The 16756-nt window shown below is 39.7% G+C and overlaps 1 protein-coding gene across 2 annotated transcripts; it reads left to right on the top strand.

Moving 5' to 3' along the window:
- The first annotated feature begins 1282 nt into the window (after nucleotides 1-1282).
- On the top strand, nucleotides 1283-15418 carry DJ1C (Class I glutamine amidotransferase-like superfamily protein). 2 transcript variants are annotated; one of them, XM_077368723.1, is made up of 9 exons: nucleotides 1283-1613; nucleotides 2551-2751; nucleotides 3180-3329; nucleotides 3449-3628; nucleotides 5700-5777; nucleotides 10230-10430; nucleotides 13725-13815; nucleotides 13961-14098; nucleotides 14192-14330. In XM_077368723.1, exons 1-8 carry the CDS (start codon nucleotides 1473-1475, stop codon nucleotides 13978-13980), a joined length of 1062 nt encoding a protein of 353 aa, XP_077224838.1. In that variant the 5' UTR covers nucleotides 1283-1472; the 3' UTR covers nucleotides 13981-14098; nucleotides 14192-14330. The 2 variants fall into 2 exon arrangements, with proteins under 2 accessions (XP_077224838.1, XP_077224837.1); XM_077368722.1 differs by lacking the exon at nucleotides 13725-13815 and adding an exon at nucleotides 15133-15418 and having other exon boundaries at nucleotides 1306-1613; nucleotides 14192-14571.
- Nucleotides 15419-16756: the final 1338 nt, after the last annotated feature.

Genomic DNA, 16756 nt, shown 5'->3' with positions numbered 1-16756 from the left:
ACTCTTGGAACCACTAAATTATGGTTTCGAGATCTACGTAATGGTTCCAAGTGTATACATACTGATTATGAGTATCTAAAGTACTTTTAATACACCCATGATCACTTTTACAATGCATGAATCCCTATTTACACTCTTGGAACCATAACTTACACTCTTGGAACCACATTTATACTCTTGGAACCACTAAATTGTGATTATGAGGTCTACATAATGGTTCCAACTGTATAAATGGGTTCTTATAAGTGTCTAAATAGAGTAACCAAATAGGTTGGATAATGGGTTTACAACTATTGAACCATCTAGAACTTTAGAACCATTGAACCATTGAGAGAGAGAGAGAGAGCGAGAGGAGAATAACCAAACAAATGCACCACTATAGAGCATGAGAATAAACAAAATCACAAAAAAAAATATGAAAACCACATTTAAAATCTAAGCACTAAATTGTGAAAAATTGACCTATCGGAGCACCCAAAGAAAACTCAAGAGAACCAATGGGGTTTTCTTTCAAAAGCCAATGGAGATGGAGCTTACAAAAGGTGGCAATGGCAAGCTTTCATGGCCTTTCATGGAGTTTCCCACGTTTGGGAAGGCTTGAGGAAGAAGAAGGTGGAGGGAAAAAAGTGAAAAGGTAAGTGAAAATGTGGAATGTGCATGGGGAAAGGGGCAAAAAGGTGGAGGGAAAAAGAGGTAGGAGGGTATTCTTGTCCTAAGCCTCTTTTAAAAGTACCTGACAACCCCTCTTTTACTGAAAAACAAAAGGTACCCTTGATTCACAGTACAACCTAATGTTTGCATTTTTTTAACGATTTTTCCTTTTTTCTATTTTGCTTTTCTGTTTCTTTTCTCTTGTCACCCTCTTTGAGCAGTGTTCTAACGTCACCATAGCTCGAGGTAGTAAGAAATCTGGTTCTCATCGACTTGTCCAACAGATCTTCGGTTGCGAACGTAATAGTTTATGTGCAAATCAGGATAATGGTGTGAATGTAGACAAATAAAACTCCTAAATCGAGGGTTTATGTTGATAAATAAATAAGGGTTTGAATCAAACCTTAATTTTCAGTTTTCAAGTCTGAAAATCCTAATTTTCAGTTGGGGAAGACGAGGGCATTTGGGTCACTTCTGCTTCGCCATCTGCTCGGTCACGTTAAATAAACTTCGGGGTGTACTTGTCACGTTTTGAAAGTCAAGGTTAGAGTTGAATGTCTAGAAACTAGAGGGGGTGTATCAGTATTTTTCCTAGAGGAGATTTTATCCGTAAGAGGGGGGAAAATTATCATTTCTCAGATTAAATCCAGCAAATGCTTAGTCTATTTTTGTGTCATACGAGATCCAAAAGCTAGGCCTATCAATTGGACGGTTCAGATCAATCAAAGATGAGCCTTTCCCACTCTGTCTCACAGTTCTCCTTTATCCACTAATTCTTCTTCCAGGGTTTAACTCTTCATTCCCGTCTCTGTAATCAGAGAATGGCGGCAATGGCAATGGCGATGATTCGTCCCTTATACTGCTCACCCCTTACCACCCAACCCCAAAAGAGAAGAACGAGCTCCTCCTCCTCAAAACGCACCCTCAAATCAACACCTCTCTCCCTTCCCCCTTCAAAAAAGGTATCTCTTCTCTCTCCCTCCCATTTCTGCACTCGTAAAACCCTAGAGTCTCCATCTTCTCCTCCTCTGCCTTTTCTTCAAACCCTAACCCTCGCAATCTTCTTTTCCTCCCTCTCATTTCTGCACTCGTACAACCCTAGAATCTCCATCTTTTGCACTCGTAAAACCCTAGAATCTCCATCTTCTGAACTCGTAAAACCCTAGAATCTCCATCTCCCGCACTCGTAAAACCCTAGAATCTCCATCTCTTGCACTCGTAAAACCCTAGAATCTCCATCTCCTCAATCGTAAAACCCTAGAATCTCCATCTCCTGCACTCGTTAAACCCTAGAATGTCCATCTTGCGCTCTTATAACCCTAGAATCTCCACCTCCTGCACTCGTAGAACCCTAGAATCTCCATCTCCTGCACTCTTAAAACCCTAGAATCTCCATCTCCTCACTCGTAAAACCCTAGAATCTCCATCTTCTGCGCTCTTATAACCCTAGAATGTCAATCCTCTGCACTCGTAAAACCCTAGAATCTCCACCTTCCTGCACTCGTAGAACCCTAGAATGTCCATCTCCTGCACTCTTAAAATACTAGAATCTCCATCTCCTCACTCTTAAAACCCTAGAATCTCCATCTTATGCACTCGTAAAACCCCAGAACCTCCATCTTCTGCACTCGTAAAACCCTAGAATCTCCATCTTCTCTCCCACTCCCTTTTCCTGAAACCCTAACCCTCCTAATCTTCTTCTCTTCCCTCCCATTTATGCTCTAGTAAAACCCTGGAATCTCCATCTTCTCTCCCACCCCCTTTTATTGAAACCCTAACCCTCCTAATCTTCTACTATTTCCTCCCATTTATGCTCTAGTAAAACCCTAGAATCTCCTTCTTCTCTCCCTCTGCCCGCCCTTTATTGAAACCCTAACCCTAATCTTCTCCTTTGCGCAGGTTCTGGTTCCCATCGGATTCGGTACGGAGGAAATAGAAGCCGTGATCTTAATCGATGTTCTTCGGCGAGCTGGTGCTGAAGTGCTCGTGGCATCCGTCGAGCCACAGCTCGAAATCGAGGCGTCGGCCGGGACCAAGCTCGTTGCAGATATGTTCATCTCGGCCTGCTCCAACGAGATATTCGATCTCGTAGCTCTACCGGTGAATTACTCTCTAAACCTTTTGTTGAATATTTTGCATTAAGGATCTTTTTGTTTCTGATTGGAATTGTTTTTTAAAGGCCCTTTTAGAGACCTGTAAAAATTACTTGCATATAATCTTATATACTCAAATGTTTTTTTTAAATGGTAGAGAGTATTTATTAAGAGAGAAACAGAGATGCAACCAGGACCACAAATTCCCAAAAGGAAGGTCTATCCTTATTTGCAAGTAACCATTATTATAACCATTATTTGCAAATAATAATGGTTATAATAGTTTTAGAAAGGATTTGTTTACCTTTTTCAAATAAGTGAAAATAATCTAATTTGCAAATAAGAACCAATTTTGGTATTATCCAAGATGATATATGATGCTATTTTCTTTGAAATTGGCACAATGTGAATTTGATCCAAAAATTTCATTATCAGGGTGGAATGCCGGGTTCTGCACGGCTAAGAGATTGTGAAATCCTTCGAAACATTACGAGAAAACAAGCTGAGGAGAAGAGGTTGTATGGTGCTATCTGTGCTGCCCCAGCAGTTGTTCTTGAGCCATGGGGTCTTTTGAGGAGAAAACAGGTTCAATGCCAGTTTTTATTTATTTAATTTTTCAAGATGGAGTGGAGTCTTCAAATTGTCGAATTTTCACCAACCAAAAATTTTCGGTTGCTTACTCGGATGTAGTTTACTATTGCAAGATGACCTGTCATCCGGCCTTTATGGACAAGCTTCCTACATTCTGGGCAGTTAAGTCGACAATTCAAGTATCGGGAGAGCTTACAACGAGCCGCGGACCTGGGACATCCTTTGAGTTTGCCCTATCGCTTGTTGAGCAACTGTTTGGAAACCTCGTTGCCGAAGAGATCGGAGGAATGCTGGTGAGTGCTGGTAATATACTATTGACTATCATGCCTCTTTTTTGGTGGTTTGTGTATTTTATGATACAGGAAGTTTCTGTCTGTATTTGTTCTGTCAATGTTTTGAACGTTTGGATTTTTCTTTTTTCATTGATTATTTATCACAATATTCTATGTTTTAACTGAATATCCTTTTCTTTTAATTGATAATAGCATAAGTGCTTCATTAATTTAGGGAAAATATCTATAAAGTCGGGTTTTGCAGCGGATATCTTGGAATTTTCCATCAACTCAACTCAACTCAACTCAACAAAGCCTTTGTCCCAAACTAGTTTTTGAAATTTTCCCTCAATGATTGAATAATCTAGCTTTTTTTTTTAAAAATTGACAAATATATTCATACCAGCAAATTTGACAATGGGGACCAGTAGTCCCACCAGATTTACATAGTATGAATTGCCCAGGAGCATTCTCCTTGGCCCAAAAGAAAACCCATTACCCATTACAATACCCAATAGCCTTTAATTGTATCGAATCCAAAAAAATTGCCATATTGTGGGCCCCTCCAAGTCAAGATTGTGACCTGCTACATCACACCGACTTCTCCACCACATACCGAATTCGATTTTAAAAAATCCCGCTCAAAAGCCCAGAACTATCGTGCGCCCTCACTGTGCATGATAGCCAACCACCGAACAACATCGAATCTCCGACGGCCTCCACCTCAAACCACCACCAATCACCGCGATCACCACCTCCAGTCCTATCTCTGTTTCCTCTATAGAAAACATCTCCGCGGGGGAGTCTCAACCACCACCACCGTCATCAAGATCCGACAACCGCCATTGCCACTGGCCACCACGTTCATCCTCAGGTCACCACCCATGATCTTGATTCCGGAGACAACAGCTTCCTACAGCCAAACCCATCAACCCCATGGCTAATTCGGCTATCCACAGCCTCCGGTTGTCCTCGGCTTGAAAAATAAGATTGCTCCACCTATAGCCGGCATTCCACAACTCTGGATCTAGCAACCCATGGCCTTTCACGGCCTCCGGCAATCTCTGCGGTTTTCCTCGGCTTCAGATCCAGCATCACGGCCTCCACAACTCTAGATCCTGCCTTCACGGTTTCAGATTAGACCTCCACGACCCCAGATCTAGCCATCACGGAAGAGCCATACTCCAGATCTGGCTTCCACGGTTCCAGATCCGGCCTCCACGGCTCAACTTTTGATAGCAATGGAGAGAGACGAGAAAGAGAGGGCGAGCCTCAAAAAATACAGAGGAAGAGAGGGAGACGAGAAGGGGCCAGCAATGGGGAGAGACAAGAAAGAGAGGGTGAGGCTCAAAATTAAGAGAGAGAGAGAGAGAGAGAGAGAGAGGGGGGGGGGGGGAAACCGCCTCCCTCCCTAGGGTTTCCATCGACCTAGGGAGGAAGCGCCACGAATCGCGAATAATGTAGCTTATGGATACGCTTGAAGGGCATGATACAAAATTTCAGCACATTCTTCGATCGTTCAACAACGAGGCAGATATATCTATATATATCAAAACATTTCTAACATCAATTCAAGCAAAGAGATTCTGTCATGAAAAATATGTCTATTTATATCAAAACTTCTTCACGGCTGGTTCTTCATAGCTGTTCATCTAGTTCCATAATTTCTTGAAAACCCAAGGGAATTTAATCCCTTTATGGAGGTAGAATTGAGAGGCTTGACTGCCTGGAAGGTTTTTATGGTATATAATAAGTTCAGGTGAATATATTATAATAAACAAACCGTAAGACTAAGAACACACCGGTCTTGGATGCCCCCGACCTTGGGACATATACCCCTGGCTATAAAGAGCGTACTTTGCTTTTGCTTACGTGCCCCATTTCTGGGTATTCTCTTTCTACTCTATGTTGGATGGTTTTGTCATTCATGTGGTGGAGTATAATTATCCAGAAGTTTAAATTTTTTCTTTGATCTTAACAAATGATATATTGAAAGACGTGTATTATCATCTCTTTTGGATGTTGCCGTTGCATTGTCAATTATCTGCTGACATATGTATGCTCATACTCTTTCTTTTGTGTTTATTTGTAGCTGATGCATGCTGGTGGTGGCCATCATAGAAAGGAAGAATTCAATACGGTTGAGTGGTCTTTCGATCATATCCCTCATGTAAGTAGTTCCTTGTTTCTCTTGAATTTGAGAAATTAGCCAATGTTATATACCCTCACTGTTTTCGAAGAAAAGCTTCTGCAGCCGATTTCAAAAAATTTACAGGTCAAGTTTGGATGTCCAATAAACGAGACCATATGAAATTAGCAGTTGTGAATATTCTAAAGACTTCCAGTTGGTTTAGGATTTGATTTTCTCACAAAATGTCTGATTTTTGGTACTAGCTCAGAGAAATCATAAATTAAGTAGTTGGCCTTACAACTTTATTTTCTAACAGTTTAAGTCTAAAGCCTAAAGGGAATTTATTTCATATTTTTTTCCTGGAATTTCAAGTCCTGTGATTTCAAGTTTGGTGAAATTTCAAACGTGAGATATTTTTCTGCTTGTCCCTCTTCAGTTCACGTGCTTTCTGCCTCCTTCTTTTAGTGTGTTGCTCCCAGTGTTTAAAAACGCGGTTTTGACGCGGAACGCGGCCGAAGAAAATCCTTGTCGACTCGACGCGGATGCGGTCAAGAACACGGTTGATGCGGCCAAGTCAGATGAGTCGTAATTTTTTTTAAATAAATGAAAAAATTCAAAAAAATAGAAATAATGTAAAAATAAGTATTAAAGTATCATTAGTAACTAAATCAATTTTTTTTACTGGTACCCCCTTTAATATCGGCCTATTGGCTATTCAAGTTGCCTATCAAATGGATGGCTTGGATCATCTACGCAACTAAAAAAGAAACGGCAAGTGAGGAGTTTAAATGAACATTGTAAGTTGTAATAGCCTGCAAAGCATGCTTCTAGATTTAGAATGATGCATGTGTGGCACTTGTCTCCACAAAATATATTAAATTAATCCCACACAGAATCAGTTGCTGCCCATGCATCATTTATAATTTCAACGGACCGCCAAATTTTTCTGAGTTTTGAACATCGAAAAATCCACCAGCATTTATATCTCTGGCAGTGTGATATAAATGCCATTTACAATTTCAAAGCAATTTGGAAAAGGAATTTTCTTTTTCTTAATAACTTATATGAAGGGAAGTGATATATGTGCTCCATTTTTTACTTGGGACAGCCACCTCAAGGTCCTCAAGTGTGTTTGTAGCATTTCTTTAACTTAAAGGGGCTGTCCCAAGTAAGAACAAGGGCCCAACGTGTCATTTAATGCACTGTACCCCATATTTTTTTCTTGGGACAACCACCTTCATGTGTTTATGTCTGTTCTTTTACAAAGATGGGGGGCTGTCCCAGGTAAGACAGGGCCGGATGTATGATTTCCCTAATAAATACTTTATTGTAGGGTTTCATTACCTTAGCAGATAAGGAAACTAGAAAAGAACCTTTCTTCTTCCTCCTAACAAAGAAATGCACGAAAACTAGAAAGAATTTTTCTTCTTCTGCCGAAAATTGAAAGCCCAACTAGCAGGAAACCCGCAAGGAGGGTTTATCATAGGCTTTAGATGTGGGTTTGCTTCCACAAAAAGAAAACAGTGGATGAAGGCAATGGCAAAAGGTTTTTGCACAAGAAACTAAGGGAGATCGAGCTTTTCTTTGGATGAATAGAACTGTGAGACATTCAACACAGATTTATAGGTATGAATCGTATCATTTTTGTTGAATAAATCAAGCACGGATCTTTCTTTTTTTTGTCTTTTTAAGCCTTAGATTCAGAAATATGTTTTGCGAAGATCAACCAGTGGGAGAAGTCACAGATCGCCAAGATTCTCCTGCTGGTCGATCCCATCCAAGAGAAAAGTAATATTCGTGTTTGACTCGGCCTGGACTCGCCGAGTCTGCTACTCCAAAATGCGGTCTTCACGAAACCGAGTCGACTCGGCCGAGTTCCGTGCCGAGTCAACGAGTTTTTAAATACTGGTTGCTCCTCATGATATCAAGCTACACAGCAAAGGTGATGTGGAGACTGAGGCATTAATCGACTCACATAGTAGAATCTCATTGTTCCCATGTATCTGGTCCATTATCAGAATATTTTGATCGCAAAATAATCAATCAATCAAGAACCAAATATCCAATCAATTTCCCCAAATATGACCTTGCGAATTCAGGCTAAATAGAATTTATAAATTAGAATTCTGGATTAAAACCTATCCCAATAAGAAAGGAAGATATGGTTTCACAAAGAAATATTAGGGTTTGAATTGATGGATGAAATGTAACTAAGGGTTCGAAAATGGGTGGAAAGAAATCAGGATTTTATGTGCCATTCAAAAAAAAGGAATTAGGGTTTTATGTGGAACTCCAAAGGAGGTTAGGGTTTCAAATGGAATTAAGGTTGAGATTAGAGTTTCAAAAGGATAGGTTTGTTGCGATTAGGGTTTCAAATGGCTCGTTGGGAAGGATTGGGTCTTTGAAAGGATTGAATTATGGATGAGTTGGGGTTTTTTGCAAGAATCTAGGTTCAAAGATCTCAAGGAGGTATCTGAACACAAGATATAAGATGCTACAACGCCAGAGAAGGCCATAAGTCAAAGGTAAACTGATAGTTGAAGGGAGAGCCAAAAGACAAGAGAATGAATGTTTAATAAGGCCTCAAATCCAATAGTGAAGGGAGAAGCAAAAGACTAGAGATGGAGAGTGAAGAATTGGGGTTTTGAATTGACGGACATACTTCTTCTGGATCATGATCGATCTTTTTCTAATATCATATCAGACTATGGTTAATTGAGAGAGAGAGAGAGAGAGAGTCCACCCTACGACACGTCTCCTCTCTTATATATTAAGTCCAAACAAATTGCATAAAAGCCCTTAAGCAATACATAAAAGCTGAAGGGCATAAAAGGTAAATGAACCTCACTTATATACACTTAAAAGTGTTAAGGAAATACAACATTTATCCTACCCACGACTTAGATACACCAGTAAATAAAAGGTAAATGAGCAACGCTTATATACAATCATGGTTTTAAATTTCGGCCGAAACGTTTTGTTTCGGCCGAAATATTTCGGTTTCGGCCACGACGGAAACGACATTTACGTGAAGTCGTTTCTTTACAAGATTTCGGCGAAATTTCACCGAAATGTCACCGAAATTTCGGTTGAAATTTCGTTTTTAGCCTTTTTTACAAAATTTCCATTGAAATCATCGAAATTTACACCGAAATTTTAGACATTTCGGCCGAAAAAAAGAAAAAAACAACGAAATCATAATCATATTTTTACATGATTTCAGCCAAAATTTCGGCACGAAACCAAAATTTAAAACCTTGTATACAATTATAGTGGTAAGGAAATACAGCATATATCCTACCCACGATTTAGGTACACCAGTAAATGGTGTATATATATATATATATGTGTGTGTATATTTATACGTTTTTTTGCAAAAGAAGTCTTCCACTGCTTTATTTGCAAAAAGAATCTTCTAGTTTGACAATTTGCAAATCCCTTCCTATCAAAAAATAAAATAAAATTGCAAATAGGGGTGCAATTCGGGTCAAGTTGGGTCCAACCCGATCTGACCTAAGGAACCCTTTTTTTCAACTTGAACCCGACCCGATCAGATTTCCAGCCCGACGAGGTTCAACCCGACATGACCTGAGGAACCCTTTTTTCCAACCCGAACCTAACCCTAGTTCAACCCGACCCGACCTGAGTTTTTAAGTTAAAAAAATCATAAAAAATGTTGGGTTTCACTTGGGTTGGGTTGCCCAAACCCTCAACCCGAACTCAACCCAAACCGATCCGACTTTTTTTTCGGGATGAACCCGACCTGAGTTGCACCCCTATTTGCAAATAGAGTCATCACATATACCCTATGGGTGAATTTCCCAAAAACCTGTCCAAATGATTCCGGAAAATTCTTAAAAAAATCACGTTACATCTAGAATATAGGAAAACAGCCTGGTGTTGGAAGTTTGGCATCATTTTGATCAGTTGGGCTGATTCTGCCGGCATAAGCAAGTGCCTGACATCAGCAATAACATGCTTTTAGGTCTCTGGTTTTCTCCTCCCATTTTTAGATTCCTCCTAAAATGCACTTTAAATGTTAATGGGGTATTTTGGTATATAATTCTTGCATAATCACCTTTTTTTGTGTGGACCGAGCCAATGAGGATGCACTGGAATAACCTTTTGTGTTACAGTAGGCCCCATAACCGCATTCCCCTTACATTGTTACGAACCTCATTCATTATGTGTCCCTTCACAGTTATGAAAATTGTGTTGGACTTCTCGTCGTTCACATTCATTACTCGATGCTTGTTTCATTATATTCGAAACATTTCTACTGCTAATGTGTGTCAGGCTCTATGTTGCCATTTCTAAGTGAATTTTCGGCACTCATGTAATGGGCCAGGTGCAACCATTGGACATCATCCTATTTACTCTGCACCAGTTTTCAATCCATTTGTCACATGTTTCTTAGGATTCATCTTTTGTGCCTGTGATGACAAATTGAATTTTTGGTAAAATGCTTATAATCATCATAGTGATTTACAGGTTCTTATTCCAATAGCAAATGGATGTGAAGAGATGGAAGTGGTAATGATGGTTGATATTCTAAGGCGGGCAAAGGTGGATGTTGTGGTTGCTTCAGTTGAAAAATCTATGCAAATTGTGGCATCTCGAAAAACAAAAATTGTTGCTGACAAGTCTATTGATGCTGCTGCTGAGTCAATATATGACTTGATCATTCTTCCGGTGAGATGAACACATTATTTTTTTGTGTGTGAAAATGAAACAAATAACTAAGACGTTTTTTTTTTTTAAATTAAAAAAAAAAACACATTATAGCACACTTAGGCCATGTCTGGCAGCCAGGAATTTTTTTTCATGATAAATCAGTGTCTCCAAGTTGTGTGAGAGGGGTAGGGCAGGTGGTAGAAGGAGAGATTTGAGAGGGCAGGAATGAGTTGAGGGTGAGAAGTTTCTAAAAATTCAGGAAAAAAATCGATCACATTTGGAGTGGAGTTTCTTGTTTCCTGATTTTTCAGGCTTTTCTTGCCCTCTCCTCATTGAGTCCCTCTCGTATTCTGGAAAGCAAATCCCTCTCCCAGCCTTCCTCACCCCTTGAAGAAGCTAATTTATCATGAAAATGAATTCATGGTAGCCAAACGCACCCTTAGTTTTTTTTAAAAATTTTCTTGTGATGGTATCACAATTTATGTTTACAGAGAAGCTCTCTTGGCCATGCACTTATAAATTGCTATTATTGAGTAGAACTGAACTCTATATTTGCGGGACTCAGCTCCGTGTCTGCCAGTGTAGTCACGCATACACAAGCACATCCTTTTTGAAATATATATTTTTTCTCACTGCTCATTTGTGTAATGCATTAAATGGCAGATTAGGGCCTCAGTACATTTGCATGGGTATGTACATCGACCTGTTCATTACACGGAACACATACACATATGCATGCATTTTTTTTCATGTGTGGTGGGCTACGTGTTGCATGACTGAATGCATGCATCAGAGCTTTGGGTTCATGCATACAAACTTTGAGAACTTTCACAAGCGACATTTGCAAAATACTGGTTATGGGCCTATGGCCTTCACGCAGGTTGCAAATGCACTCAAATGTACATGGACATTATGCATCAAAATGCGTGTGCACAGTCACACATATATGTACATGCATGCGTGCTGCATTATATTATATTATAGGGAATGATATTTCCATACCCCCTCTCCCCCCTTGTGCTAGTCTTTTCCTAAAAAATGATTAGATTTCCATTCCTTTTGTCTTAATTTTCAGGAAAAAATGTGAACGAAAGGGTCTGGAAATGCCGGGAAAGAGGGTGGAAATATCAATTTATATATATATATATATATATATATATAGAGAGAGAGAGAGAGAGAGAGAGAGAGAGAGAGAGAGAGAGAGAGAGAGAGAGAGAGAGAACGATTTCTACACACAAGTGTACATAAGTTATCTACACACTAGCTTAAAATACAGTGGAGGGCTTATTGTTTGGGTGATCCAAACCATTCATTTGATTGGCCCTCACATAGATAGGGTGTCCACAAAAAATCAGCTCCAAAGGATAACTTACCCCTTCAAATTGTGGAGGCAAAAAATGGACAGATTTGTGAAGGTTTATACACATCCATTTTTACCTCCACAAATCGTGGGGTTAGGATATCCTATGGAGCTGATTTTTTGGGAACACCCTATCTATGTGAGGGACCATCAAATGAATACTTTCGAATCACCCAATCAACATGCCCCCACTGTATATTAATCTAGTGTGTAGATAAGTTATCTACACCAGTGTGTAGAAACTCTTTTCTAGAATATATATATATAGAGAGAGAGAGAGAGAGAGAGAGAGAGAGAGAGAGAGAGAGAGAGAGAGAGAGAGAGAGAACGGTTCCTACACATATGTGTAGAGAGTTATCTGCACTAGCTTAAAATACAGTGGGGGCCCACATTGTTTGGGTGATCCAAGCCATCCATTTTAAAGGCCCTCACATAGATAGGGTGTCTACAAAAAAATCAGATCCATAGTATCATCCCAACCCTACGATTTGTGGAGGTAAAATGGATGTCTTTAAACCTTCACAAATTAGTCCATTTTTTGCCTCCAAAGTTCAAATGGTTAGGATGATCCTATGGATCTGATATTTTGTGGACACCCTATCTATGAGAGGGCCTTAAAAATGAATGGTTTGGATCACCCAAATAATGTGGCCCCCACTGTATTTTAAGCTAGTGTGTAGATAACTTATCTACACATGTGTGTAGGAACCGTTTTCTCATATATATATATGAGGAAAGTTTTTCTAGTCGGCCGACTAGAGAAGCTTCTCTAGTCCGCCGATCAAAAAACACAGTGTGCCCACATTATTTGGATAATCCAAAACATTCATTTGATAGGCCCTGGCATAGATTGGGTGTGCCCAAAAAATCAGCTACATAGGATCATCCTCAACCTTTGATTTGTGGAGGTTAAAAATGGACAGATTTAACTAGAAAAACTTTCCTCATATATATATGAGGAAAAGGATTGTACGCTCGAGTGTACCAAGCTGATGGTACGCTCGAGTGCCCAATCACATGTGGGCCCACTTTGTTAGGATGATCCAAAGCATTCATTTGAAAGGCCCTTACATAGATGTGGTGTGTACCAAAAATCAGCTACATAGGATCATCCTAACCCATCCATTTGTGGAGGTCAAAATGGACAGACACTGTTTGTCCACAAATCTGCCCATTTTTGCCCTCCACTTTTGAAGGGGTTAGGATGATTCAATGGAGCTGATTTTTGGTACACACCCTATCTATGATAGGGCCTTGCAAATGAATGCTTTGGATCACCACAAAAATTGTGGGACCCATGTGATTGGGCACTCGAGCGTACCATAAGCTTGGTACGCTCGAGCGTACAATCCTTTTCCTCTCTCTCTCTCTCTCTCTCTCTCTATATATATATATATATATATATATAGGGATTTGCTAGGGACCATCGCTGAATGCATTTCATGGACAGGCTGTTGCATGAGAGCAGCCACCTCAGATGAATTAAATGAACAATCCAAAATCTGAACCTATGTGGCGGCTCTCGTGCAACAGCCTTTCCGTGAAATGCCTTCTGCGATGGCCCCTAGCAAATCCCATTTATTCAACTACCTATTTTTTAAAATCTGAACCTATTGAATTCACTAGTCACTTGAAAGTTTCCAACCTATTAAAACCCTGAGACTAATCCTAGCCTTTTATCTTCTAACTCCAAAAAAAACTAACCAGACTCAAAGAAAACTCTAAAGGTTACATTTGGTTCTTTTCCTCCTATTGAAAGTTGATGGAAAGCAGCCTGAATTTCACTTTGACCAGATTTTCTAAGCTTCTGGTTGTTTTCGTCTTGAACGTCACCTCCCCAATCGGCCCATTTGGACGCAAAGCCGATCTGTTGCACTTTCTATCTCTAACGAGCGGAAAATGTGAAAATCCCTCGGAGAGCCATTTTCAGTATGACATTTTGATTTTGACAGAATCAAAGATCCAAGATGTCTCACATTTTATTGTTGATCAGATCTGTGTGGAGGGATAATAGAAACTGTATAGATTTACCGGCAAGATTGGGTGTGTGTTTCTTTTTTCCTATTCCATATATGAATGAAATTATGTTGTTGGAAGTTTTGTCTTTCCTGTAACGATTTTCTCTTTTATTTATTTATTATTTATTTTAGCACTTCTGACAAAGGAATGGCGGACGGCAAATTTGCAGGGTGGAGTTACTGGAGCTGAGCGGCTACACAAGTCTAAGATTTTGAAGAAGTTGCTCAAAGAACAAGAATCAGCTGGAAGAGTATACGGCGGTATCTGCTCGTCTCCGGCAGTGCTACACAAGCAAGGTTTACTCAAGGTACAAGAAATTGGTAATATGCAGAAAATTGGTAATTAATTGATTTTAACTTTTGGAGGTGAGTTTAGACCTTATCCCTTATTTTCGTAACAGGATAAAAGAGCAACGGCTCATCCCTCTGTTGTCAGCAAGCTCACTGGCCAAGTTACTAATGGTGCCGGAGTAGTAATTGACGGTAAAGTGATTACTAGCAGGGGACTTGGAACTGCAATGGATTTTACCTTGGCTATTGTGAGCAAGCTATTTGGTCATTCAAGAGCAAGAAGTGTAGCAGAAGGCATTGTTTTCGAATACCCAAGAAGCTAGAAGGGCTAATGCTTGTGAAGAGCTGGAGGTATATGAAGACGCTATATGAAAGTTATGGAGAAGTTTGCCGAACTCTTCACCCGTCTGACCTGATGAGCCAGTGATGGAGGGCAGCATTTTGGTGTAATTTGGGTCCAATATGTTACTAGTCTCCAACATAGCCGAAGGTAATGGTGCAATTTGGGTCCAATCCGATATCCATTACATGGAGTTTAAGGACTGGTATTAGTTTCTTCCTTCCTTTTTTTTGTTTTGGCTTGACTTCTTCAAACTTTTTTTAAATGGAAGTTTAGCCTATCTAAATCTTCTGATATTCATTGCCTGTAGTTTAAGGCCTTATTTAAGCACTGGCATTAGTTTCTTCCAACCTTTTTTGAATGGATGTTTCTTCCAACCTTTGCTGTAGGTTGCCTCTAGTTTACACTCTTTTATTATTTCTTCCAACCTTTTTTTTTGAATGGAAGTTTAGCCTGTCCAAATCTTTTTATATCTTCTATTCATTGCATATAGCTTAAGCAATGTTATCAGTATTCTTCCAACGTCTGCTTTAAGATTTAAAGATCTGGCTAAAAATCAATGGGGTTTATGCACATTAAAACAGGAGATTATTCTTCCTGATCAAATATTTAAAACATGAGGCCATTGATTAGTCTTGTTTGCTATTGAATTTCAAATTATCAACACAAGTGCTTCAATTTGATTTTTAGCATGTTTTATGCTTGATTCAGGATTTCAGATGCACAATTTCATTCGAGGAGCACTGGCCGGGCAAATGTCGTCCTTGTCCAGTCTTCTTCACTCAGCTCTTGCAATGGATGCTTTTGTTGTGAGTGCATTCTTTTACAGTTGAAGCTCAACCATCTTTAGTAAAAAGATTAATTGTGTAAAGTTGATATTCCATTACAAATAGCAATGCATGTAAAGGTGAAAAGCAAGGTCTTCACCTTATCGTGATGGATGTCTCAAGATGTTAGAAGTATATAACTTGCTGGATGTGTCCAGTTTTCATATAAATCTCTAACCAATCAAAAGCAGGCATCAATATCCTACGATATTGCTATCACCCTAGTAATTCACTGATCAAATCTCCTGTTAAAAAAGCTTAAAGACTAGTCGACTCCCCTTTCTTTATAATGCTGACAAACCACCCCTGCCCCCCCTCCGCCCAACACACACACACACACACACACACACAATGGCTATCAACTCCTCATCTTGGCCAATGTGAGATTCAAGGTGGGGCCATTAGATGATGGGTCTCCAACGGCTATCAACCCAACTCTTGGTTAATTGATTCTTGGTTGGTCATTAGATAATGGTTATCAACTTTACTCTTGGGTAATGTGAATTTCAAGGTGGGACTGATTAGATGATCTATCTCCAATTTTTGCTTCTCTTTGTACCAATGGTCTATTCTTGCATCAATTTGGATGGGTCATTATTTTTATTTTTTTGGATGGGTCATTATTGCGGGCCTCATTTATTCGGATTGCTTATTCATTGTGAGCCTTGCCTTTTATCAATCTTGATAGATCATCTAAAGGACCTACCTTGAATCTCACATTGATCAAGAGTGTATTTGATAGCCCTTGGAGATAGGATGATCTAATGCTCACATTGATTGCTATTAGAGATTAGACCTGGCAAACGGGTCGGCCGGGCCGGGTTTCACTCGATCTGTACGAGTTCGGGTAAAAAATGACCTGGAAATTTACGGGTCACTAATTGGTTGATCAGAACCCCACCCCTACGGGCCCGGTGGACCCGCGGGTCACCCAACTTTTTTTAATGATTTTTTTTTTTTGTGTTTTTAAAGATTTTTGTTGTTTTTTTAAGGATTTGCTAGCCACCTTCGCAAAAGGCTACTTCGCATTCATACTTTGCATGTGATCGTGATGATAGCCAATTGACGTGGCTGTCATCATATGCAAAGGATGGGCAGAAGTAGCTTTTTGCAAAGGTGGCTAGCAAATCCCTTCATGATAATCATGAGGTAAAAATTACGGTAAAGGCTTCAAATTAGAAAAAACTACGTAAAAAACTCCCGAAAGAAGGTACCTCTATAGAAAAATTGTGGAAAAAATGCTAGAAAATCTAAAACTATGGGGAAAAGGCCAAAAATAAATCATTGTTTCACTTCTCTACGGGCACCTGCGGGTCCATCCGGACCAGCCTAGTTTTTACGGGCCGGGTGGACCAACGGGTCGTTTTCAAACGGGTCACAAATATTGGCGGGCCGGGTCGACAAGCGGGTCGAGGTCACTTCTTGCCAAGTCTATTGGAAGAGTGGATTTGATACCTATTGGGGTCTATTTGGAGGTATGTAATATAAAAGTAGAAGGAATATAAATT

Source organism: Tasmannia lanceolata, unplaced genomic scaffold, assembly GCF_043159265.1.
Source record: "Tasmannia lanceolata isolate RefF3 unplaced genomic scaffold, GAP_Taslan_0.1 ptg000025l, whole genome shotgun sequence".
Lineage (NCBI taxonomy): Eukaryota > Viridiplantae > Streptophyta > Magnoliopsida > Canellales > Winteraceae > Tasmannia > Tasmannia lanceolata.
The sequence above is the reverse complement of the archived record's forward strand: the minus strand, read 5'-3'. Positions and strand labels throughout refer to the sequence as shown.